The sequence below is a fragment of the Epargyreus clarus genome, unplaced genomic scaffold, assembly GCF_041222505.1.
Source record: "Epargyreus clarus isolate Ecla_fem2 unplaced genomic scaffold, WU_Ecla_fem_2.2 ptg000034l, whole genome shotgun sequence".
NCBI lineage: Eukaryota > Metazoa > Arthropoda > Insecta > Lepidoptera > Hesperiidae > Epargyreus > Epargyreus clarus.
Window position 1 is genome coordinate 14,444,497 of NW_027332239.1, and position 26,555 is coordinate 14,471,051.

The 26,555-nt window shown below is 34.9% G+C and overlaps 1 protein-coding gene across 2 annotated transcripts in view; it reads right to left on the reverse strand.

Moving 5' to 3' along the window:
* Window positions 1-26,555, reverse strand: part of NetA (Netrin-A) — a 225,804-nt gene that overhangs the window by 2,295 nt on the left and 196,954 nt on the right. The window contains exons 2-6 of one of the 2 annotated variants that reach the window (XM_073091221.1): window positions 10,188-10,376; window positions 5,534-5,683; window positions 4,419-4,481; window positions 2,095-2,169; window positions 1,324-1,510 (exon numbers count right to left, since the gene is read on the reverse strand). In XM_073091221.1, the coding sequence (XP_072947322.1) occupies window positions 1,324-1,510; window positions 2,095-2,169; window positions 4,419-4,481; window positions 5,534-5,683; window positions 10,188-10,376 (664 nt within the window). Of the gene's footprint in view, window positions 1-1,323; window positions 1,511-2,094; window positions 2,170-4,411; window positions 4,482-5,533; window positions 5,684-10,187; window positions 10,377-26,555 lie in introns of both variants that reach the window. The other variant, XM_073091222.1, reaches the window with a different exon arrangement.

Below are 26,555 nucleotides of genomic sequence, written 5' to 3' on the forward strand. Positions count from 1 at the left end.
CTTTCAATATATCTGCGTCTTTAAATGTTTTAATCATTTATATTTTTAACTGACTAACGTTAATTACAAAGTAAACTGTCTTACTTCTAGAGTACCGACTATACACTTTTATCAGTTCACACGGAAACAGTATATGAAAAGAATTAATGCTATGCATAAATAAGTGACCGAGTTTTGAAGTCCAACCAGAACAAATCAAGCCGCTTATCAAAGGTTATTGACTACAAAATATTTTTTTTTTATTATAAAGATAGTTATTTAGAATAAACTCCAAAAAAACTTTACACATGGTTTTCGCATAGCATTTGAAACATTCGATTATTGGTCAAATAATCGAATGTTGCAAATTTGTCAAAACGTGCAATTTTTACGGACTTTCTAACAAAATTTTATAGTTCGCGATCATTTATATTACAACATCGTGCTATGTCAAGTTTATATAATAATATTAATAATAAAATTTATTTCAGACTAGGTTTGTCCATATTTATTGTTAGTATACAGTTTAAGCTTAACCTATGTTAGTATACACACAGAAAAAATACGAATAAGAAGACTACCACACTAATAATAAATACATAAAAATAAGACACAAAAAGAAAAGAAATCTACGTTCTAATTGTGCCGATGTGTGCACTATTCCAGGCTCTCCAGAGAGGGCTGTCCAGCTTATAAGCCAATGTGCCGAGGAGAGTGTTGGTGCTGCTCACTAGCCTGCACAACAAGGAAGCCGTACGCTTGCGCATGATCGCGTAGAAGTCGTCGACACGGGCGTCCGCAAACATTGCTGACGCGCTACAGTATCGCGGCTTCCCCAGCACCGCCCTCAGCACATTATTGTATTGAACACGTAGATCATTATATATTGAGATAGTAAATTTTTTCTACGAGTATTCTCGTGAATTTACTACTAATGATCTACAATGCTATAGTCCGATTCATATTTAGGTGTCCAAAATGTAAACAATGGCGTTGACAATAAGATATGTTTCAAATGGTAGTTTTTTATTTTTGACGATATTAAAGTAATAAAATAATAATAATCTCAATACATTAAGATCAATATCAATATTTATATTACCTCAATTTCGTTCCATACAGTAATAATAATAAAAACAAGGTTTATGGTGGAATATTAAAATGTGATGATGGTAACACAATCCGGATCCAAAACATTTTTATTGCCGCCATTTTCAAGTTTTTGTTTCTTGTTACTTTGTTAGGGTTTACAATACCTATAATCGTATTTTGTTTCTTTGTTTACATTTTGGACACCAGATTAATCTAATTATGAATCAGACTATTAGTTAGGTAGTCACTCACTTGTTAATCTTGATCTTGGGGCACTTGCAGGCGAGGTCCCTTGCGCGCACGTAGAGGGCGGTGTTGCCGCGGCGCAGGCGGCTCCGCGGCGCGCGCTTGTACACGGCCTGCACGCTCAGCGCCAGCCGCGCCCACGCCTCGCCGCCCGCCGCCGCCGCCTCGCGACCGACCACCCGACCCATTATGACTGGAATACCACCGATTATATAGCTTGGGTTTATGCTACTCTAGTGACATCTATGCTAGAGAACTACGCTCGCAGTCAGATCACATAGTTTGCATATATCATGCATAACGTCTGGAGATATCTTCGTTTTGCACTAATTCTACTAGCGACATCGAAAGTAACTACGTTCGAGGTGACTTTCAAAAAGTATCTATATCAAGGTAAAGTTAAGCATTTGACGTTAAAACACAATTTTAAACGTTCAAATGATTTTGGGTTGGATTTCGTAAATTTTGACATGCCGCTTTTTTAATATTCTGATGATTATCTACTTATATTTTGAATTTCAGATCTAGATCACAAGCTACACGATGAAATCGACTAAGATTACCTTGGCTGCTTATTTACAATCTGGCTTTTCTGAAAACGTAATCTTTGAAACTATAGACATCATAAATATCTCATTGTGGTAGTACAACTGCGAAAACGTTCGCCAAACTTTCATTTATGTGTATTCCTATTGCGTATGCATTGGACTTATTCAATTTGAGCACTTTTTACAACATTATTAGACATTTTTAAATTAATTATTTGTACAAACTCACCGTAATCTCGGCTGCAAAACTTGTTGAGATTTAGAGTTCGAGCGCCGGCGCGGCACCGTCCGCACTGATCCGCCGCTGTGGTCGACAACACATCGTGAGCACACGCAGTGTGCACATGTCCTCATAGAGACGAACTAGAAGCTTGAGCTGTCAAAATGACAGATTGTCTATGCCCCATAAAATTTGAGGTTAGAGTGACAGTTTATTTTTTCTATTATCTTTCTTAATTCTGTCATTGCTCTAATACTAGTTCGTCTCTATGAGTACAGTATAATGTAATTCCTTGAATAAAAGTTAAAAAATATTAATAGTAAAGATTTTCTTATTTACATAAACAAAGAATTAAAACGGTAATTCGATAAGATATAGTCAATTTTAAGAAATATGATAGTGATTTGTATTTTAAAGGGATAAAAATGATCTGATGTTGAAATGAAGAAAAATTAGGTACAACTTTTTAACACATAGAATTTAAATTTAAACTATTCAGATCAAGATTAACATTCAATAGATGGTCTAGAGTTCGAATCCCAGTAGAATATTTCAATTTACGGTAATATATGGTAATTGTATCCATGTCATCCATAACAAGAAATCCTTGCATGGAGCCTTAAAACAAAACAACATCCACTACAACAGAAACACTAACAACAATTACATTCACGACGGTACAACAAAAACAAAATTACACAAAATGTTACCTTTTCACTTGGCACTTGACAATATAAACAAAAAGAAAAAGTATGAGTTTGGCATGACGATGAATTTTAGAACAAGCCTGAAAAGAAACTCTCGGAAAAGTTAAAAACAAACATTCCGGGCTGGCAACACTTGAACAGTAAAATAAATTTGCAGTTGGCAACACTTAACGAGTAAAGTGCAAATTAATTACAAATGAGCTGACTGTACTTTAAAGGATAATGTTATTAGGAATTCACGACTGCTCGCTTTGGTGGACGAAAGATTAAATTGTACTTCCTATATTACCCAAAGGGTTGCTGAAAGTTATGAAGTTGAAGTTTAACTTGTTTGTTTAGCGACTTCGAAAAGTCTTGTTTCTTAAATTTGAGTTTAATAAAAACAGATATAATTTTATGAAATTAAAAGTTAAGGTACTCGTAATATAATAAAAAAAGTTTTTTAATATATATATTTTAATATATATATTTATATATTTTAATATATATATTTATAATTTAAACATTTCAAAATAATAGCCTCTAAATTTTGATATTACTGACTGATTTATTGATTAACATTCTTTAAATTTTAATTCTATGATAATCTAAAAAAATATGTAGCTATAATTATTATAAACTTTGTATCTATTGTATTTTGCTTTTTGTATTTAAAGTAGGTACTTATAACTTGAGGCAATATAAATATTTTTGATTATTAAAAATAATACATTCTTTCATAATATTTACAAATAAATTTAATTATTAATGTTCATTAAGTAGATTTTTAATTTAAAGACTATTTTATTTTACAACATTCTGAATAATATTTCTCTTATATTTTGTCCTTAATCAGCAAATATATACTAATAATACCAAAGCGAGCAGAACAAAACTTTGTTTATTTACAAATTGACGGTTATAGTACAGTCCACTCCTAAAGCACTCCATTACGACTTTTATCTATAGAAATAAGTATGATTTAACTAAGATATTAGATTAAAAAAACTGTACTTTTAAAGTAAGATTATCTAGGAAGCTACTTTTCACTGTTAATCACTCGAATAATTACAAGAAAGGGCAGATAATTTATTTTTGAAAATATCTACGGTATCTATTGTTTTTATATGTATGTTTGCGGTACAGGACACATAAACTTTTTTATATATTTAAGTATCCCTATGTGTATAAATACTAAAATGGGGTAATTAACTAAGGGATTGGATGTGAATCAAGATTTATAAACTAACTAATAAATAATAACTTTGAAAGCAACATACCAATTTTCAAAAGGGACATCATTCAAAAACAGATTAATTTCATTGAGAAATCTACAGTTTTTATTTTACTTACGTAGATTTTCTCTAAACAATAATATGTTATTGCTTCATAAATACATTTTTAAAATCTACACTCCTATGGGGTCCTATTTAAAACATACAGGGCCGAATTCAGCACGCGTAACAGTACTTCTTATTTTTTTTATCTCAAACGCTATAGTAGTAACGCAATGAAAACACAAGGGGCCAAAGTTCGAATCAAACGCTATTATACAAAGAGTATGAATACACACGGGGCCAAAGTTCGTAATGGAGCGCCGCATGCGGTGTGATGGGCGAAGTGCAATGAGGTCCACTTACTACTTACCGCGGCCCGGCTCTGCGTCCACCGCCTCCATCGCCTGCACCGCTGTTACTATGCGCGGGATACCTGTGCACACAAACATACATTTTTTTTATTAAATATATATATTATAATATCGGAGTAGCAGACGAGCATACCGTCCACCTGTTGGTACTGCCGCCCATGGACATCTGTAATCAACCCCAGATAGGATTAGATATTCCTACCTGAGGTCGGAAACAGATGCGCCGCTACCCCTGAGGACTAAGCTGGAACGCGTCGGAAAAGTCTGTCTCCCTTACCACACCCTTCAAACCGGAACACAGCAACGCCTAACACTGCTGTTATTAGGTAGAAATAGGTGTGACGGTGGTACCGCCGGAGTCGAACCACAAAGGGTTCTACCACCTTCAAAAAATATAAGTAGCGAAGGCATTTAGCTTTAAGGTAGTTAAGCATAGATTTAAAGATTCTAATTTGGCGGCACTGTCACAAATATTTTCATCTAATAACAGTAGTTTTTTAGACATAAGAAATAGTAAACGGGCATACACTCAATCTGAAGGTAGTCTCTATAGACATCTGTAATCAACTCCATATTGATGACGAAATAAATATATAAATACTAGCTGACCCAGCAAACGTTGTATTGCCATATAAATAAAAAAAAAATTTAGGGTTGTACTACCCCTAACATTTAGGGGGATGAAAAATAGATGTTGGCCGATTCTCATAGATACCGGATAAGCACAAGAAAATTTCATCAAAATCGGTCAAGCCGTTTCGGAGGAGTATGGCAACGAAAACTGTGACACGAGAATTCTATATATTAGATTCTGGTTCTACCTGAAACACTACGAATGCGTTGCTATCCTGAGAATTAAGATTTCCTTATTTAAGTCAACCACATCCATATTCCACATCCATCCACCGAAACATAAGAACTGCTTTATGCTAGAAATAGGGCGGTGGTACCTACTTTTTTGAACTAGAATAAGTATGTCTCTTGCCATACCAATTCATTTCAAATTAATAAAAATTCCCTTAGCAATTGTTCACTGCTTAGATTAGATAGTTTTAGTGGTTGGTACCAAAGCCACCAATTTACCAAGAACCATCAGGTCCTTTCGATGACTTACGTATGCAAGGAGCGATATGGCTCCTGGACTGCTGGTAGCCCTTAGCGCAGCGGTTGCAGGTGGTGCCGGTGACGCCGTCCTTGCAGGGGCACTGCCCGCTCGTCTGGTTGCAGGTCTTGCCGCTCGCACCCACTGGGTGGCAGTCGCATGCTGAAAAAAAGGAAATTTAGTATACGATACTTACAGCTAGAAAACTGATAATATTAAAGTCAAGATGCCTAAGATTTTCAATAATTTTAAGTACTCTCCTCTCTCGTCTACGTCTCTTCTTCTTCTTTAAGGGTACCTCATTGTAAATAAAGATGGCAAAACTTAAGGTAGTATAAATCTTAAGCGTTTATTTTAATTTTTGCTTACTTCCGCAATACCTATTTGGCAAAGAGAGATATCCCGTCGGGCTAGGTGATCATGGTCAAACATTGGTCATGCTCCGACAGACTCAGTTCAAAGCTGGTATATATGCAAGATGTCAAGAAAACTTCGATAGCGTGATTCAGAAACACGTGCACCATCTTTTGACGAGTTACCACACCTAATTCTGATTAACAGCAAAAGCGTAGTGCTGCTGAATTGTGGAAAGAAGTCGTAAAGAAGATTATTTTTTTCTAAATTTTCAGGTTTTCAAATAAGATTCCAGTTCTACATAAAGTTAGCCCCAGATATAAGTACAGTATATAGCAGTGACAATTTACCATTAGTTGTGCTGCATGGTAATTTTGTTTTTCCATCCATCCATGACACAAAAAGTGATGATCAAGGAAACATCTTGCCGTTGCGGCATCGTGCAAATAACAGTCAAAATCAATTTATACCTAAGGTCGTATTGTTCGTCGCGACATGAACATATCCTCGACACGAGTACACCCGATCCTACAACGCTGGCTTGTCCGCTGTCGGGGGACGCTACATACATTACCATTCACGATTTGTTAACACGACACACTTGAATGCTAACAATTATTTCGTGCTGGTGTTACTATACAAATAATAAGTGTTATAGTGTAATAATAACTGTTGGTTAATATGCAAATGTTTTAAGGACTATTGGGACTTACGGCATAAGTTGCTCTTCACATTTAGAGACAAATTAATTTAATTTCTACATGTACATTTATTAAAAAAACTAAGAACTCAATAGAACTAATAATAGCAGATAATAATAGACGCAGAAATTGTCATTTGTGTTTCAAGTAATATTTAATTTCAAATATTTTAACGTTTAGTTTATTATTCAATTAAATTCGAACTGTTTTCTACTGAGCAATCATATAAAGTATGAATATAATTCTTTAGATAAAGAAGTTAAAGAAACTGAATAAAACCCGTAGAAAATCAAAGTGGAAACAAAAGTTACGTATTTCAACACAAAACAAAGACGCTATTTTCCGATTTTATAAACCACAGACCCCGGAACTTGTAACCATATAAACAAATAAAAAATACGCCATGGGTCCATTTCTCACGAATAGTTTCCCCATAAAATGTGTTAGAAAGGGCCCTTGCCTCACAAGGCCCTTCACAAATAGGTCCCCAGAGGCTGTAGCTGCTGACTGGCTGACAGAGGTCGTTATGGGTTTTCCTGCACTTTCCTCCCGACAAATAAATATAAGGAAAGAGAGTTAGTTTTCAGTGATAGTTTGTGGATGCTCTTTGTAATGGAGGCAAAAGAAACTACATAAAACTTTGTTTCAAGTTTGCGAAGTTAAAGTTCTATCTGTTTATTTGGAGATAGCGTTAACCACTCCAACACTTTTACAAGTTTATCTCTTTTTATTTCTACAGTAAAAAATATTTTTAAGTGCAATATATATTCTATCTTTTGAAAATTCCGTCCAAAATGTTTTCATGGTCTTTCGTGGTTTTTATTTAATGTGTTAAATGCTTTCTTACCCAAATTAGTTTCCTTGCAAGATGAATTATCAGAAATCTTTACGTCTAGCTCTCACACGTCATATTTTTAAGGAATTTCTGGGCAAAATTTAACTCTTCTAGGCGCATGCCGCATAGATATAAGTTTTAGCAGGGCATTATTTTAATCTCTTTTAAGATTTTATTAAAAGTACATTACGTATATCAATTTTATTTGTTAAACCTCATGTTATCTTATGTTTCATTTCAATGTTCCTTTAGAGATAAATACGGTCTCTGTATATATTTTATGTACCTAGGTTATGTTAAATGTTTCTCAATTAAATAAGTTAAATAAATACTTCTTTACAATACCTACCTATACACAGAAATAAGTTAACAATAGTGTGCGAATCCATTTCCTTACTATCAACCACATCAAGCGACCCTCGATCGGGCACACTACAGGGACCCATAACCTCAGAGATTGGGGTCACATGCCCACATCCTGATAATGGCCGGGTTCGATTTCGGTCGTATTGTTGTTGGGAATGCCTCGTTATCCTTTCCACGGTTTATTTGTCCCGTGTTTGTGGAGGCTACGATTCGGGAAAATTTCAACCATTTTGATTTTACGGACGATATTATTGTGATACAAATGAGTCAGTTGGGACTCAGATGTTTGCGAAAATAATAAGGAAAGAAGCGTATGTTTATTTTCAATGTCAGGGTGTACTTATCAGTCCAAATTCTTAGTAAAGTTTTAACAATCTTTCAAAAGCTGATAGACATTTGTTATTACTACGTCTACTAGTGATATTCTGTATTTATTACCACGCTTTTATTAGCTTGTGTTGTATGTATGTATGTAACGGAATTTTTGAACTGGATTTTACCTACTTTGAACGGGTCGATTAATATCAAATTTTGAACAATTATCAAGAACCGATGACAATACACGATTTTAATAATTTTATCCCATTCTCCTCATCAGGATCGTCAGGAATTAGGATTAACGATTTTCCTTGCGCTTTTGTTTGGGAAAAGTATGAAAGATAAATTTTAAAACGTATGTTCAATATCATCTTACATTTGTAAAGCAGTTAGGTTAATTATATTTTTGGTCTGTTCAAAGAAGTTAAACTTCTTATATAATTTATATTTGCAGTCTAATGTGAACCAAATCCAAAAGAAAGAAATAGATTCGTTGCGGATTAAAACAGCAGAGGTGCACTGCTGCAAAGAATCAGGAGCGGTATTTCCCAAATCACCTGATTATAACGGCCACTACCACCCATGGACATATTATTGCTAGTTTCCTCGTGTGTGACTAGCCTAACAATTATGTTACAATTTTATTACGCGATATTTTACACGAGTGCCACAGGTTTATTAAAACTATAAACTTTATTAAGTCACAAATAAGTGTAAAAATAGCCGTTGTAATGTCGTGTTTTTGTATCAAAACTGAGTAAATCGGGGGTCGGGTAGAGATGTGCCTAATCAGGTCGACTCGACTCAGTACTCGAGTACTTAAATAAACTCGCATACTCGAATACTAATAAGTGACACTCGAATACTGACGGTACTCGTATACTGACTCCAGTCTTATGTACCTTATATAGGAAAACGATTGAATACAACACGAATTGTATAAGTTACAACTTGTTTAATTTTGTTTCGTGTTTTTTTTTGCTCGTCGTGCTATTCCACTGTGTTACAAAGTACTCGAATACTTCATGCTGACTTGAGTACATTTAGAAGAATCTGGACTCGAGTTTTGACTCGATTCTTTTTTATATGAGTACTAAATACTCGAATACTAAAAATGGCCGACTCGGCACATCACTTTTTTTTTTAAGTGGTGTTTTACGGCTTTGGCTTTTTTCCTTTCAGCCTAACTTTATTGTACTTTCATTATTATAATTTTATTTATCAATGTTTCCTTCATTTTGGCACGGCACATCACTAGAGTCAGGCACAGATAAAAAATAAATTAAATGGCGCCATAAAACAGTTATGCACGTTTTACACCTGTTTAGGCTCGTTCATGGGTGCAATGTTGTGTAAACTATAATGTATTCTGTATTTAAATAAAGCGGTGCATGTTTTGCTTCAAAGTATTTTTGTTTGAGGAAACCGTTTTTGTGCTACTATAAAATGCAGTTGTGCAATTTAGTTTTTTATCTGTTTCTGTTTCTGCTATGTTTCTGTGATTTTAAAATTAGCATTATTGTAATGGTGGTGCTTTTTGTAAAATTCATTATTATAATTATAACGGATGGTAGTTATGATTATTTGTATTTCTGTTACTTTATGAGACCACAAAGCTTAAACATGGTCAAATCAACAAAGTAAATTCTTATCAAACACCTAATGTCTGTATCGGTCGCATAAAGTTGTAAACTTTTTCGAGTTCTGTGTTAATGAATATAAGTTCATACAAATATTTTCGCCAATTCTCACTGTTTATAAATCTCTACCATAACTGGGAGAGGGTTAGAGGTTATTCTAACATGCCCATGATCACAATTACTGACATACATGTCGATTGATTTCATCTATTATACAGTCTGTTAGATTACTTACGAGTATTTTACTTGATTTAACACTAACATTAACCTGGTATTCAAACATTTTAATACATAACGGGTAGTTACGATATGCGGTTTTAATTTCTTTGTTGCCCATATTCCGGCATCTATCCCATTGCTGAGCACTGCTCTTCTTCACGAAAAAGGAGGTCATAATCAACGACACTAATTGCAGTTTGGTAGAACATTACATAATACGAAAGCCAACTTACGTTTACACGCCTTCTTATGCGTGATCGGTTTCGTGGGGTCCCGGTAGTAGCCCTCGCGGCAGTAGTGGCAGTGGCGGCCGGCGGTGTAGTGGCGGCACTTGAGGCATACACCACCGCTTGCGCGCCCCGACAGCTTGTACAGCTCCATGTTGAAGCGGCAACGACGCGCGTGCCCGTTGCAGTTGCATTCTGGAAAGGAGATGCACGTTAGAAATGTTTGGTATTTTGAAAGATGTTTAGAACGGAGAGTTTGGTAAGAATGTGTTTAGGGATTCTTGAAAGGAGATTGTGCTTAGACTTGACAATGTAGAAGGGATATATAATACATATTGTCACACCTGTTTCTGCCTCATAACAGCAGCGTTAAACGCAGCTCTGTTCTGGTTTGAAAGGTGTGGTAAGTGAGACATACTTTTCCGAGGCCTTCCAGCTTAGTCCTCAGGGGTAGCGGCGCATCTGTGGCCGACCTCAGGTAGGAAAATCTAATTCTATCTGGGGTTGATTACCAATGTCCATGGGCGGCAGTAGCCATCAGGGGGACTGCATGCACGTCTGCTATTCCTATATTATAAAAAAAATATATTGTGGCAGATCTTGCTATATATATCGGTACATTCTGAAAAAATAGCCTCAGAATTTCCTAAGAATCCTACAAGGAAAATTGTTCCCAAACACGTAAACACATAGTGGAAGAATGTGCTAAAAAATATTTATGTATTTTTCTCTGGTACCGTTAATTGCCTAAAACTAAACTAAAATAATTTCTATGCGTGGTAAACCTAAATGAACATTTCCATGACAATATCAAATATCAGCTTAAATAATTAAATACACACACGAACACATTAGGTACACGTATTTAGACATCTACGAATTTTGTTATAGGTATTGAATATGTGATAATGACACAAGAACTTTAGATTTGAGTGGTTACACGAGTAACCAATCAAATCTATATTGCTTTGAACAATTACTCTTTCTTCTTTCTAATTAATCTTACACGGAGAACGAAACGAATCATTGTGATGACAATAATGTCACACGGGTCATCATTAAAAGTGGAAATCACAAAAGCAGCTCATAATAACAAAGCATTGCGCCTTACATCACAAACACACTGAAATAACAATAACTGTGACACATTTATCATCACCTCATAGAACTTTGTAAGAATGGACGAGATTACATCATGGTCACAAAGAACCCATATTTTCGATCATTTGTTGCGGAGACAAATACGTTGACAGTACCACTTTCTCAATGTTTAACTGATTGATATTAATGAATGAGACAAATTCAGAATATTTACTTATATTTGTTAACAATATATATTTTTTACATCTTTTTTTTGCGAATAGTTCTCTACTTTACTTTAATTGTTGGCGAATGATTAAATATCAATGAGAGACTACATTAATTAGGAATTAAATATGAGTTTGCACTTGTTTGTCTTCACGGAAAATTTTGGCACCTCTTTCTAAATCTTAAAAATGATGTAATCCACTTTATATGATATTTTTTATTCTATTATACGAGTAAAATAAATTATTTACATCATAATAAGTACTAAAATTAACATAAGTAATTGGAAATCGTAGGGATTGACGCCAATATGTATAGGGAACATCAGCAAATTTGGAATACTGGTTTGTTTTTTGGGAATAAGTAGAGAAGAAAATGGCTTAGCCCAATAAAAACACATCAAATGGTTAGAAAATTATTAAACTGTAATAATAAAAAGAATAAAACAAAACGAAAGCTAAGAACATTATCAAAATTTTAGTCAACCTAAAAAACTCCAAAAGCTTCATTTGACTTATGGTGCAGATAACTAAACTAAAATAATTTCTATGCGTGGTAAACCTAAATGAACATTTCCATGACAATATCAAATATCAGCTTAAATAATTAAATACACACACGAACACATTAGGTACACGTATTTAGACATCTACGAATTTTGTTATAGGTATTGAATATGTGATAATGACACAAGAACTTTAGATTTGAGTGGTTACACGAGTAACCAATCAAATCTATATTGCTTTGAACAATTACTCTTTCTTCTTTCTAATTAATCTTACACGGAGAACGAAACGAATCATTGTGATGACAATAATGTCACACGGGTCATTATTAAAAGTGGAAATCACAAAAGCAGCTCATAATAACAAAGCATTGCGCCTTACATCACAAACACACTGAAATAACAATAACTGTGACACATTTATCATCACCTCATAGAACTTTGTAAGAATGGACGAGATTACATCATGGTCACAAAGAACCCATATTTTCGATCATTTGTTGCGGAGACAAATACGTTGACAGTACCACTTTCTCAATGTTTAACTGATTGATATTAATGAATGAGACAAATTCAGAATATTTACTTATATTTGTTAACAATATATATTTTTTACATCTTTTTTTTGCGAATAGTTCTCTACTTTACTTTAATTGTTGGCGAATGATTAAATATCAATGAGAGACTACATTAATTAGGAATTAAATATGAGTTTGCACTTGTTTGTCTTCACGGAAAATTTTGGCACCTCTTTCTAAATCTTAAAAATGATGTAATCCACTTTATATGATATTTTTTATTCTATTATACGAGTAAAATAAATTATTTACATCATAATAAGTACTAAAATTAACATAAGTAATTGGAAATCGTAGGGATTGACGCCAATATGTATAGGGAACATCAGCAAATTTGGAATACTGGTTTGTTTTTTGGGAATAAGTAGAGAAGAAAATGGCTTAGCCCAATAAAAACACATCAAATGGTTAGAAAATTATTAAACTGTAATAATAAAAAGAATAAAACAAAACGAAAGCTAAGAACATTATCAAAATTTTAGTCAACCTAAAAAACTCCAAAAGCTTCATTTGACTTATGGTGCAGATAACTAAACTAAAATAATTTCTATGCGTGGTAAACCTAAATGAACATTTCCATGACAATATCAAATATCAGCTTAAATAATTAAATACACACACGAACACATTAGGTACACGTATTTAGACATCTACGAATTTTGTTATAGGTATTGAATATGTGATAATGACACAAGAACTTTAGATTTGAGTGGTTACACGAGTAACCAATCAAATCTATATTGCTTTGAACAATTACTCTTTCTTCTTTCTAATTAATCTTACACGGAGAACGAAACGAATCATTGTGATGACAATAATGTCACACGGGTCATCATTAAAAGTGGAAATCACAAAAGCAGCTCATAATAACAAAGCATTGCGCCTTACATCACAAACACACTGAAATAACAATAACTGTGACACATTTATCATCACCTCATAGAACTTTGTAAGAATGGACGAGATTACATCATGGTCACAAAGAACCCATATTTTCGATCATTTGTTGCGGAGACAAATACGTTGACAGTACCACTTTCTCAATGTTTAACTGATTGATATTAATGAATGAGACAAATTCAGAATATTTACTTATATTTGTTAACAATATATATTTTTTACATCTTTTTTTTGCGAATAGTTCTCTACTTTACTTTAATTGTTGGCGAATGATTAAATATCAATGAGAGACTACATTAATTAGGAATTAAATATGAGTTTGCACTTGTTTGTCTTCACGGAAAATTTTGGCACCTCTTTCTAAATCTTAAAAATGATGTAATCCACTTTATATGATATTTTTTATTCTATTATACGAGTAAAATAAATTATTTACATCATAATAAGTACTAAAATTAACATAAGTAATTGGAAATCGTAGGGATTGACGCCAATATGTATAGGGAACATCAGCAAATTTGGAATACTGGTTTGTTTTTTGGGAATAAGTAGAGAAGAAAATGGCTTAGCCCAATAAAAACACATCAAATGGTTAGAAAATTATTAAACTGTAATAATAAAAAGAATAAAACGTTTTCTCAATCGTTTTGTAGTGATTTTGACGATTTAGTAGCGCATACGCAATAACTATTTTTTCTTATAATATAGAAGTAGCAGACGAGCCCGCAGGCCATCTGATCTAAACATCTATGACCAACCTCAGATAGCATTAAATATTCCTAGCTGAGGTCGGTCACAGACACGCCGCTGAGGGCTAAGCTGGGACGCCTCGTAAAAGTATGTCTCCCTTACTACACCCTTCAAACCAGAACACAGCAGCGCTTAACGCTGTTGTTATGAGGCAGATATAGGTGTGGCGTTGGTGTCGCCGGAATCGAAGGGTACTACCACCGACAACTTATTTACTAAATAAATAAATGAATCATGATAAACCTCTATATTGAAACCGAAACTATCCAAAAATACTCACCCTACATGCATATATGCAATTAATTTCCCTTTACATCCCTCGGTTACGCGTGCCATCCCTAATTATTTTGTAATTTCACTACGCCCCCATATAGCGATACCCATAAGAACACACCTAAATTTCATATTTCATGTATATATTGGTAACAACCGGGGGAATTGTCTATAATGTACTTATAGACAGACAGACAAATTGACGAAATAAATAATTAAGGATTACATTTTTACCACTTCTTTTCTTGTAGCAAACGTGGCCACCGGAAGCCTTTAGACATCTATAATCAACATCAAATAGGATAAAAAGTCGAGTGACCCGAGGTCAGCTTCAGTTGAATTGCCACCTCTGAGGACTAAGTTGTAATCATAGATTAGTAAAGATACTTCGCCGCCTTGAAATTGAATGAAGCCACAAACGGCTTATTAGTAAGTTCTTTTTTTGAATTCTTGACAAATAAAAACATTTTTAGAGAAAATTTACGAATAAATAACTAACAGTGCGTAATTTACACAATAAATAAATAATGATTTCAAATATTTTAGGGACATTTTAGCACGGAGACGTGGCAAAACTTTCTTACGTAACTATTTCAATTCTCCAAACTGGGTACATTTTCTTGTTAGGAGTGAGTAATCTTTACTTATCTATGGTTGTCATAAATATATTTCCCTTAACACACCTTGGTTACGGATCCCTAAGACAAGATGACAGCTAATCGGTTACACGACGTACTTCATCTAAAAACAATAAGACTGAAGTTATTTATGTATCATTGTTTGGATTTAAAGTTAATTATCACTTACACCCATTTTTAATAATGTTTTGATACAAAAGATATTTGACAATTTTTGCATTCTACAAATTGTCCAATTTTGATCTTTAGAAGGCAGCAACATTTGATTACGTTATTTTAATTTGGTTAATGTAAATTGTTCCAAAATAAGGAAATTTTGGTGTTTAGCAGGCAAAATTTCGTAAATTTATTTTAATTTGGTAACATTTTGGTAAGCGTATTTGTTTCAATCTCCGGTTTGTAGTATTAGAGTCTAGAAATAGACCATTACATTACCCAACTGTTGCAGGAACCTAATGTAGGAACCATTAATGCAGGAACTACGTGTTACGATGTAAATGTTGCGAATTTGTAACGTAATTACGAAATCGCAATAACACCTAAGTCTATCTGGCTTATAGTTCACAGCTGTACCCCGTACATAGTAGTTATCTGGCTATGGTTCAAGCTAGGTCAATATCGCCTCCGCTTATATTTCCCAATCTTATTAGGTGCTTGGAATTGAAGTAGTCAACGAGCACGCAGTCTGCCTGATGCTTATCTATTAGCTGGAATGCAGCTCGATTGTAAGTGATCACTTTTGCCTAAGGAGTTTTGAAATTTAAAAAGATGTCATCGAAATCCATCAGGGATCCGATAATAATCCGAAAATTAAAATGGAATGCCTTGGTAGCCATACCTTCTGTCCCTGTAATTTCAGGACCAGAATAGGGCTACGGTATCCCCTGCTTGTCGTAAGAGGCGACTAAAAGGGGGCTTCCGGGGTTGCGGGCGCTAAGAGTGGGAGCTCGAACCGCCCGGCCAGCGGCCCCGGGAAGGACGGCGGTATGTGTGGTCGCATACCGTCGTACGCACCAGACGGAGTGGCGAGCGTCAATCTCACCTGGGCGGAGCTCGATTATGTTGTTATTAGAAACTATTTATCACTTTTGACAATGTAGGATAATTTTGAGACGTAACTTCAAATAAGTACTTCTTCGTAACTTCGTAAAAAAGATAGTTCTCAAAGGCGTCTCACGTCAACCAACTCGCATTAGACCAGAGCGGTCCGCTTGACTACCCATCTATCTTTCAGCACGTGCCAGCAGTGGGATAGTAATAAGCTGACATGTAACGAAGATAGAAGTAAAGTCCGAATGTCAGCTCATCATCAACCCATTACTGTCCCACTGCTGGGCAAATCTCAGCTACCTATATCAAATTCTGAGGATTAATTAAGAACTTAAAATTAAGCTTCATGTTTACATTTCCTTCAAACAGCGCTTAACATATAAGTCAGAAATGGCGTTGTCTTAACCAGAATGGTTATCGGGCAACATAAGCCACGTGACTAATCCCAGCTCAGTGACTAACCCGTGCAGCAGCCAACTAGGTTTAGACCATTCATCTCGGACTGGATAGCTGCCAAATGGTTTAACCGATCAGAAATACAATGGGGCGTTAGTTGTGTGGTTAAACGGTAATTTATTTGCGAGCTTGTTTGGCTGGTTGGTTTGTGTCGCGAAGTATGACATCGGTTAGATTAATAGTTTACTTACTTTTAGAATGGCAAATAGTTGAACTTTTTCTTGATGACTTCTATGTCATCTATACATATAAATAAAACTGGAGTGTCTGTTTTTAATATTGAAATAACCGCTTTTTACTACATGCATATAAATACATACGGTACATACACTAAAATATTTTTTTTTACAAATTTGTCTGTCTGTCTGTTTGTTCTGGCTAATCTCTAAAATGGCTGGACCGATATTGACGGGACTCTTGGCAGGTAACTGATGTAATCAGGAGTAACTTAGGCTACTTATATTTTAGAACTAGGTGTGCCCCCTTTTTAACGTGGGTGAAACCGCGGGGCACAGCTAGTAAAAATCTACACTAATAGAAATCAACGGGTTGCACTCCGGGAGTGCCGGCAGGAGTGAAAACTTGAATATTAACATTGTAATTTTTGATATTTCGGAATGGTTAGGGGATAATTTTGCATGAATTGCTTTAATTATTATTATAAAAGTAATATCATTTTAAAGGTAAAATACAATATTCATTTATTGCGCTATCGTACACAAACATGACAGTCTTACGAATTTTCGATCAGGTCACATATCCTGGCGGGAGTTTAACATTTGTTACCCATCACGAAAAGTGCACAACGCCACCAAAGAAATTTTAACTTCAACAGTTTAATAAAATAGTGGTTAAGTTGACAGGTTTAAAATCAGTGCTCATTTCTATTATATTGTATTATTTTGTTTGTATTGGACACAGTTTACGTCGTGATCCAGCAAAAAATAAGATTTATATTATTATTTAACTGATTCAAACAACACTGTAAAAAGCGGGTTATAAATATAAAGAGGGATAACTAAAAAGATAAAAATATGTGGCCTGAAATAGGTCTAACTCGTTCTCTTAGCGAACGTTAATATTGTATTTCCACGGAGAAATGTTTTACTAAGCGCTGTATAGTTATGTCAGTATAATATCATTAGAGGGGACATAAATATAATAAACGGTTTCTACACACACATCCCCACACTCTGATTCCCTGTGTCGTGGATGCCATAGACACACACATAGACACATACTCAAATACCCAGGCCTAGAAATAGAAATCTAAATTCATCATTTAGATGTCTGCCTGGCCGGGGATCGAAACCGGGACCCTCTGCGCGTCAGCCCGGTATGGTGACAGCTCCGCCACGCGGGGCGTAATACAAGTTTTTGTCGTGTTGGGTTCATTAAAGGCTTTGTTAAAACAATTGATATTTCCCTTGCATTATCCCGATGTTTTAACAAATTTTACACTACATTTTTTCGTGAATTTACAAATGACCCCAACATCCGTCTAGGTCAATACCATTGACCAGTATAAGAGTCCAAAATCGCTTTCTTCGGTCCGTGGGTTCGCACATCCGGTCGCGATCAGCGTAAGTAGCGGAGGAAGCGGCGCGGCACGTGCGGGGCTCGCGTGGGCACGTGCGACCACCACGGGGGGAAAGTGTTAAGGGCAGTGTTTGTAGGTACCCGAAGGTTTGATCACCACAGTTCTTATTTCGATCTCACGGCAGTCAGTCATAAGTGCTTCTATGCGTTTGTTATGTAAGGCAGATACATCAGGCATTTGTAGCTTTTGATATTGTCTATACTTCAGTCACTTACGACATTCAGAGGAGCGACAACAGTAAGCGCGTCCATCATAATTAAAAAGAAACTGTACCATTGTTACACACTAGTAACCTTTCGCAATGATAGTGCCACTGAGACCACAGTCCACCACATTGGTCAGAGCAGATTGGTATGATTCAAATACTTATAAGAATTTTATTTTACAGAAACTCTAAAGCATTTAGGTTTCCTCAATTCTTCCTATTATTAAATTTGAAGTATTGCATATGGTCATCATCGTCATAAACCCGTTATTGACTCACTGGCGCGCACGGATTTCAGAGTGAAAGGGGCCACAATACACCCCGATGATCAAGTGCGAATTGGGAAGGTGCGAAACTTCACACACATTTGAGATTATTTAGTCTCAAGCATGTAGATTTCTTTAAGACGTTTTTCGTCACCATGAAAGACGACAATTTCAAAGAGGCGCACAACTCAAAAAGATAAGTCTATATTTCGAAACTAATTTAATTGAATTTAAAAGGAATCACGCTCCGCTGGTCTCCGAAGCATTACTGACATCCTAAGTAATAGGATAACGTTTGCTGAGCGCTGAAGAAAAGCAGACATCAGCTAACAATATTAGGGGGCTCCAAATTGCCACACTCGAGATAACGAGTTTATTAATTTAATTAAGCCCGACTCAGAATGGATGTATCAACGCTTAATTACGCCGTAGGTTGCGCCCTCTGTAGGGTTGCCATATACCTACACTTATGAAAGGTCGGATTAGCCTAGCTGGATGGCTAAATAAATAAAAATAAACAAACAGGTGGCGAAATTAAAATTTAAACGGCTAATTAAATTAAAATTTACCTTTGTGATTTGAAAATAAACGCAAACTTTTTACGACACTAAACATGCAAATAATTTTACGTTTTTTATTTATTACTTATTTGTAGAGGCTCTTTTTGGAAAGTATTGAAGCTGTTTCTATGGGACAAATTCCATATAAATCTTAAAATTGGAAATGAATATACAAGTAAATAAAACTTACTAGGGAAAATCCTGGTAAATTTTTATTGGAAAAATATCCCATAATAAGTTACCAATAAATATTTAGTGTTCCTATATGAAATTAACTGGGCGTGGACACTCGGAGAAAGGCTTGTTTAGTTTTTAGCCACCTAGTTAGTTATTTAGTATTTATTTAAACCCCGCTTGTTAAAGACTCTAGATTTTTCTATTATTTTAAATAAGAAAGAAAGTTCTTCAAACATGTCTATTTATTGCCATGGTCAAAATTCTACCAAAAGTGGAGAGGCTACGTATTAACATCCAAATAAAAGTACGATGTGGCAACCCTGATCCAAAGTTATCGGGCCCTCCGAGACATGTTAATTAATTTTGATACAAAACCATTGCTACGAAATTTTGCAAATTCGAGCGAAATTTAACGGTGTGCACATACCTGGATCATATGAACGACTCCGAACGCCCTTTGAACTTCATATAAATTAGGGAACAATTCGGGAATTATCTTTGGGTAAATGGATGAGTACCAATATTATACTGCTTTGCAGGGGTTCTATGGCGAAGAATTATATTCTAGATATTTCTAGTTTCTTTGTTATTTTAGTTCGAACTAGGTGGCAGATAAATCGTCATTCTAAAAGTAACATGTCTGCCGAGGGCCTTATATGTTATTTTTCATACGGTTCCCTAGGTCATAATGAAAAAATGGAATCCCTATAAGATCACTCATGTGGCTGACTGTTCGTCCATCCGTCATAGCCTTAGCTACGAGTACATCTTTAATAATGAGAAAGATACCTATCATTTAAATATAATTTTGAACAAATTCCAAGTTGTGTTACATTTCTTTATTCTACGTACGTAACCCTTCATGTGCAATTGCGAATTACATTCGCTCGATCGGAATAACATCTCAGCTAAAGATAACAAGAAAAACTTAGATAAAATCTTTTTAAAATAGGAAAACCTAAGGACAAAAGTGACAATCGTTTACTTACGTACCTCCCACCCTCTGGAAGGGTTTACATCAATTTATTTCACGCTAGTCCACGTATTTACCGTCCCTTACTACATTATTCAGAGGTTCATTCCAGCGCTTGCAAATCGAGTCGCCATTACCGAAGGTACGTTGTATGCTCACAAAATACGAATTTGTTCGATTGCTTTGGATTAGGCGATACAAGATGTTTGAAAGGATTGAAAAGTTTGACTTAAGTTTCATCATCATCATCATCATCATAATCAACCCATTATTGTCCCACTGCTGGGCACTGGGATAAGGGCATAGTCCACCGCGCTGGCGAAGTGCGTATTGGTAGACTTCACATACCTTTGAGATGTTTTCCCTTTTTTTTAAGTTAAAAAAAAATTCAATTATGAACTTCTTGACATGTTAAGCTTACGATTAATATAACTTCCTATTCTCTGGTCCCTGAAATTGAAGAACGCTTTATATAAGTATCTATGCCTTTTTACACTTTTTAAAGTAGAACATATTAGCGTTTAATACGCATTATAATGCAAAAATAGGTACCACCAAAATCGTAATATAAAGGGCTCTACTACCCTTAATCCTTACTTAATTAAGGCTTAATCTGTATATTATTTATCAGTTATTGTTAAAGTGTTATTAAGAACACGTATCAGTTTCGAAGATACAAATCTGAAGACGGCATTATTTTTCAATTTTTGCTCAACACGGCGCTGTCTCAAAAAAAGAAAAGTTAATTGACACAACCTCCCAGGAGCGTCACAAGGCTGTCCATTACCCCCACTCCATTACTCATGTCGTCGTAACAAGCATGCAAACTGTTTGCAGATCCTACATTTTTCTGAAGGCGCATTACTTGAATTGATGATGACGGATGATTTATTGCCGACCCCTGGACTATGTCTGCTCGTGACGGCAATGTATGCTAATGTCTGCTACGGTTTAGTTTATTGCAGTAATCGGATCTTAATAGTTATAGTTTAGTGTTCTGCAGTTCGATTTCCAGAAACGCAAAGAGTGGTAGACATCGAATGGATTTTCAATAATTTAGGGTAGATTTAAGATATGACAAATATATTTTATACTGTTAATGATAATCATTTCTACCTTTTAACAACATGGCTATTGCTGTGACTTGAATGGAACAAACACTTACATGAGATATTACAATAATCCTTGAGAGTAGCAGAGCGTTTGCAGCTGAAATCAGATAAAACTCCAATTCTATTTGGGATTTATTACAGATATAATCTAATAAAGCATTGACCACCCACCATCAGGGTGGTTCTTTATATAGTCCATGCAACTATGCATTTAGTTCTGCATAACTCTTGTTTTAAAAAATCAACTTATCAAATGTTTTTAACACGCTTTTATTAGCTTGGCTTGTTTGTATGTATGTAGGTATGTATGTAACTATGTAAAGGAATCTTTGAATGGAGCACCCCACGCTTTTTTCCACAATTATACTATTTACTGTTCCTTAATTGATTCCTAGATTGAAAATTATTTTCTTCTTTTTAGTTGATTTTATCATAAAAGCATGTTTTTTAGTTTTTAAACAATATTTTTCGTACTAAAATTCGAAGTATGACAAGGTCTTCCTATTACAAATCAACAAATTTCGATCTCAACCTCTAATAGTAGGCAACTTTGGATGGACTGATTAATAATAACGGACGTTAGTAGATGTTAATCACTGCAATATTAAAGACGCAGGCATAACTTAGTTTTCATATAAGCCGGTTGAATATTCAGTTAGTGAAAGCGGGTTAAGTCCTCTAAAGAATTTATACCGGAAAGGGCACAAGTAGTGGTCAAGCATAAGTCTAGGCCTTGGCCTATTTGACACTGAGGCCTCTCGGGTTTCAGTTCAAAACATTTCTAGGTCTTAAGTTATGATAAAAGTTTTTATAGTTTTGTGGTAATGAAAAGTAAGAATTTAAAATTTTAAGGTTTTATAATGTTAATCGTGCAAAATTCCATCTATTTTGAAATCACATACATTTCAATTAAGGCTTTAAATATTTTCGGGTCGTTAGGCGTAATATTTAATACCTTTTCTTGGCCTTCACACTCGGTCCTCAATTTTTGAAAGTCCCATCAAATCCCTTTAACTACTAATTCTGCTAAAATTTTAAATATTTAATTTGTACCAATTTTCAAAGAAAGTTATTCGTTAAAGAAAGTTATTGTTTTCAAAGAATAATTTTTATTTATTCCTATTACTGGTCAAAATTGTTCAACACTTCAGAGTACCTTTTATATGAATGTATTACCTGACTAGTGATGAGACGATGTATCGAAAGTTCGGTAATATCGACCCTAAATTATCGACATTTTATCGATATTTAACTATTACTAACATATAATGTCATCGAAAAAATATCGATATCGAAATTGGTATATAAATTTGCTATGAAATTGTTATATAAATGACTATTTTATATACTCGTAGCAATACGATAAGATGGGAAAAATATTGATATCAAAATATTGAAATCGATACGTGAATAGTGAATACGAATTATGTTCACCATCTTTAATTTTTAAAACTTCATAAGTTTTACTGATCATCTGTCTAAAATTTGTCGACGATTTCGTGACAGGTTTGACTTATTGATAATACCGCGTCGAAATTTTTCGATTTACTAGTAGTCAGTATCCTTAGTATTAGTTATTACGTATTTACAAAAATGTCTGTTTTTGTATTTGTTTACGTTACAGATTTGATTTATCGTTATTACGGCGATGAAAGTTTTCGATATAGTTAGTTATCGCTTTAGGCTTTCGATATAAATAACATTTTCATCGATAAATTCACCCAACTTACAACCCTACTGACGGATCGCTGAGCCGTCGTGAAAATTAATTTGGTGCGTGGGCAAATATTTTTTCGATAAAAAGCCCTTGATAATATCCGGATCGGTCTCATTTGTCAATCAGTGTCGCCGATGAGTGATGAGTTGCCCATGAGAGCGATGAGACCGATGAGAGTGATGAGACAGGTCGCCGATGTGTTTACGTATTTAATTTACGTTCGACGAGGTTTATCACCATTGGGTGGATTTATAAATAGGTATGGACGAAATGTAAGTAGAATACCGGCATGAAGTATTGATGGTAAGTGGCTACTACCGCCTACGGTCTATGAATGTCGCTAATAAAGAGTCTAGTCTATTCGTCTTAATTTTTTTGTAATATAAGAGTAGCAGACGAGCATGCAGTCCATCTGATGGTTACTGGCTACTGCTCATCATGGGCATCTATAATCAAACCCCGATAAGATTAGATTTCTACCTGAGGTTGGCCCCAGATGCCACTACTCCCTGAGGACTTAGTTCGAATGCTAGAGAAAAGTATGTCACTTAACACACCCTTCAAACCAAAACACAGCAGCGCTCAACACTGATGTTTTAAGTCAGAAAAAGATGTGACGGTGGTGCCTTCAGAGTTGCACCATAAAGGATTCTAATACCTTTAGCATACATAATTACAGACATACGCTCAATAAACATTACCCTCCGCGGGTAAAAAATCTCCACGGTGGTTCATATCGATACGTTTTAAGCAGCTACTTAAACTGGTAGCAATGATGTAGCTACAAGTTGGAGGTAAGTCCGCGAATGAATAAAACATACTTCAATTGGACACTCGCCCCACTGGCAAATGCAGGCGGATTGTACACGGTGGTGAGGAAACGCGATTTTAATTTTTAGTAGCTTAAAGATGTGAAGAGTTATGAAAGTGATATTCGAAAGTATTATACGAGTATTCTTTGTTCAATCTGCGAGTAATCTGTCGCTTGCTTTCATATTAGAAAAATGTTTTCTATAGCAAAATTGTTATTGACACAATGGTGTCTTTTAAAATAATGAAATCAAATTAACTGGTAGCTTAAATAATAAATTATGTTGACAAAAAAATAAAAACATAAAACGCTCTGCATTCGTATCGACGATACATAATTAGGTTGATGCAAAGGAATATTTAAATTTGAACAAGTTTTACCGGCCAGACACTTAAAAGTTGTATTAAGACTTTCATTCTGTGTCTGTGACTATCCATAACACTCAAAACACCGGGAAGTGTAAAATCGGAAGATGGTTTAGAAAGCATTACAATAATCAATAAATGAAACTAGAAACATGAGACTCCATTTAGTCACAGCTTAATCGCTTCCGCGCCCGCTCAATCAAAAATCGCTCGCGCTCATACACCATATCCGCACCCAGCCTCGTACAGAATGCATTGGTTCCTTTTACAAATGGCGCAGCCCGATTATCGGTTAAAATAAATATTGCATGAGCCCAAGATATACACCTACTTCCTTATATTTGTCGTCGCCAATCTGTATTATATTAACTCCGAAATAGGCTGCGTCTGTTTTTTACTATTTTGAGGAAGTAAGCTGTATTCATTGGTATGGCGTACCGTATTTAACTGTTTATTGCTGTATCTTGTTTTGTGATAGCCTAGTGGTTAAGAAACTCGGCCTCTCGATCAAGGGGTCCGAGGTTCAAATCCCAGGCATGCACCTCTGATTTTTCGAAGTTATGTGCGTATTAGAAATTAATTATCACTTGCTAAAACGGCGAAGGAAAACATCATGAGGAATCCTGTATGCTGAGAGATTTGAAAAAAAAAATTTAAAGGTATGTGAAGTTTACCAATACGCACTTGGCCAACAACTATGGGCCAAATCCTTCTCATTATGAGAGGAGACCCGTGCCCAACAGTGGGACAGTAATGGGTTGCTGATGATGCTGTATCTGATATGCCAATCTACAATGTGGTAAATAACTTCTATATTACTATAAGTGTAGTTTGTCTGCTTGTTTATTTGGTCAAGTATCCCGTTATAAGTATGATAATGATTTTGATAAACATTTTTGTGATTTAAAAGCTTATTATCAGACCTAAACCTGATTCGATGATCTTCCATACATTTTAAGTATACGTTATTTAAACGGAAGTTGATTTCGAGTTAAAGCTCGCTAGATGGCCTTAAAATATATTATTAACAAGTAATGACAAATGTGATATAATTGATAATTGATATAAATCATTTATTTAGTTGTAATATGAAGAAAAATGCTTGTAAATCATACACACACACACATTAACCATAATTTTTTTATCACCAGAAAGTACAAATTCCTTGTAGATTAATTTTATAGTGTGTAGTTATTACACAAAACTTTAAAAAAGGACGATTATAAACTTTTGGGAAATTGTAAAAATGGAAACAATAAATATTTAAAACAACCGTGAACGCTTTTGAATTATTTACAACTGCGTGTAAGGATTTATTACTTCGTGAAAATATCGAAACATGATTTACCATTCATATTGTATTTATTTTTTACAGCACAGTACAAAGGATTCTAAACTTTATTCCCTTGGAGTAGAGACGATAATAGTATAACGTTAACTGGTACAGTACTACTCGTAATAAAATTTTGTCAAGTAAGAGTCAAATTCTCACATGGAGGGTTCAGTATCATAATTTTTTTTTTTTTTTTTTTTTAGTATCTGTTATCATTATCATGGTGACACGGTTCAATATATAATTTTGAAAACGCCTAAAAATTGAACGCAAGAAACCGTTCTTGTATGGTGACCCCTATTTATTTTAAAGATTTATTTTTATTTTTAGTATTTATTGTTATAGCTGCCACCATTAAGTGTTTATTACGATTCCAGAGATAGAGCCCCGTGCTACACGGCCAGATATACAGACGGATACACAACGGAGGCTTACTAACAAGTTCCGCATTTACTCTTTGGTTACGGAACCCTAAAAATGAAATAATTACTTTCACACGTTGAATTTTTGAAGTTTCCGCTTTTTATGTTAAAAGTTAAATAGTAAAGCTATTTTGTCGCGTGGTTAAGTGTTTAAGTTTAAATTTACTGTTTTCTGGGTCACAGATGTTAACTGGAGATGTAAGTTTTTGATAAACTTTCTCCTTGAAATCAGCCTTTTACGAACTCTATTAATAAGGTATTTGTTATTCGATTAAAGTACCAAAGTAACATGGTATATATGATGTTACGTGGCCGTTTGCCGCCCATGGACATCCATAATCATTCCCAAATAGTTTGGAGTCTTACCCGAAGTTG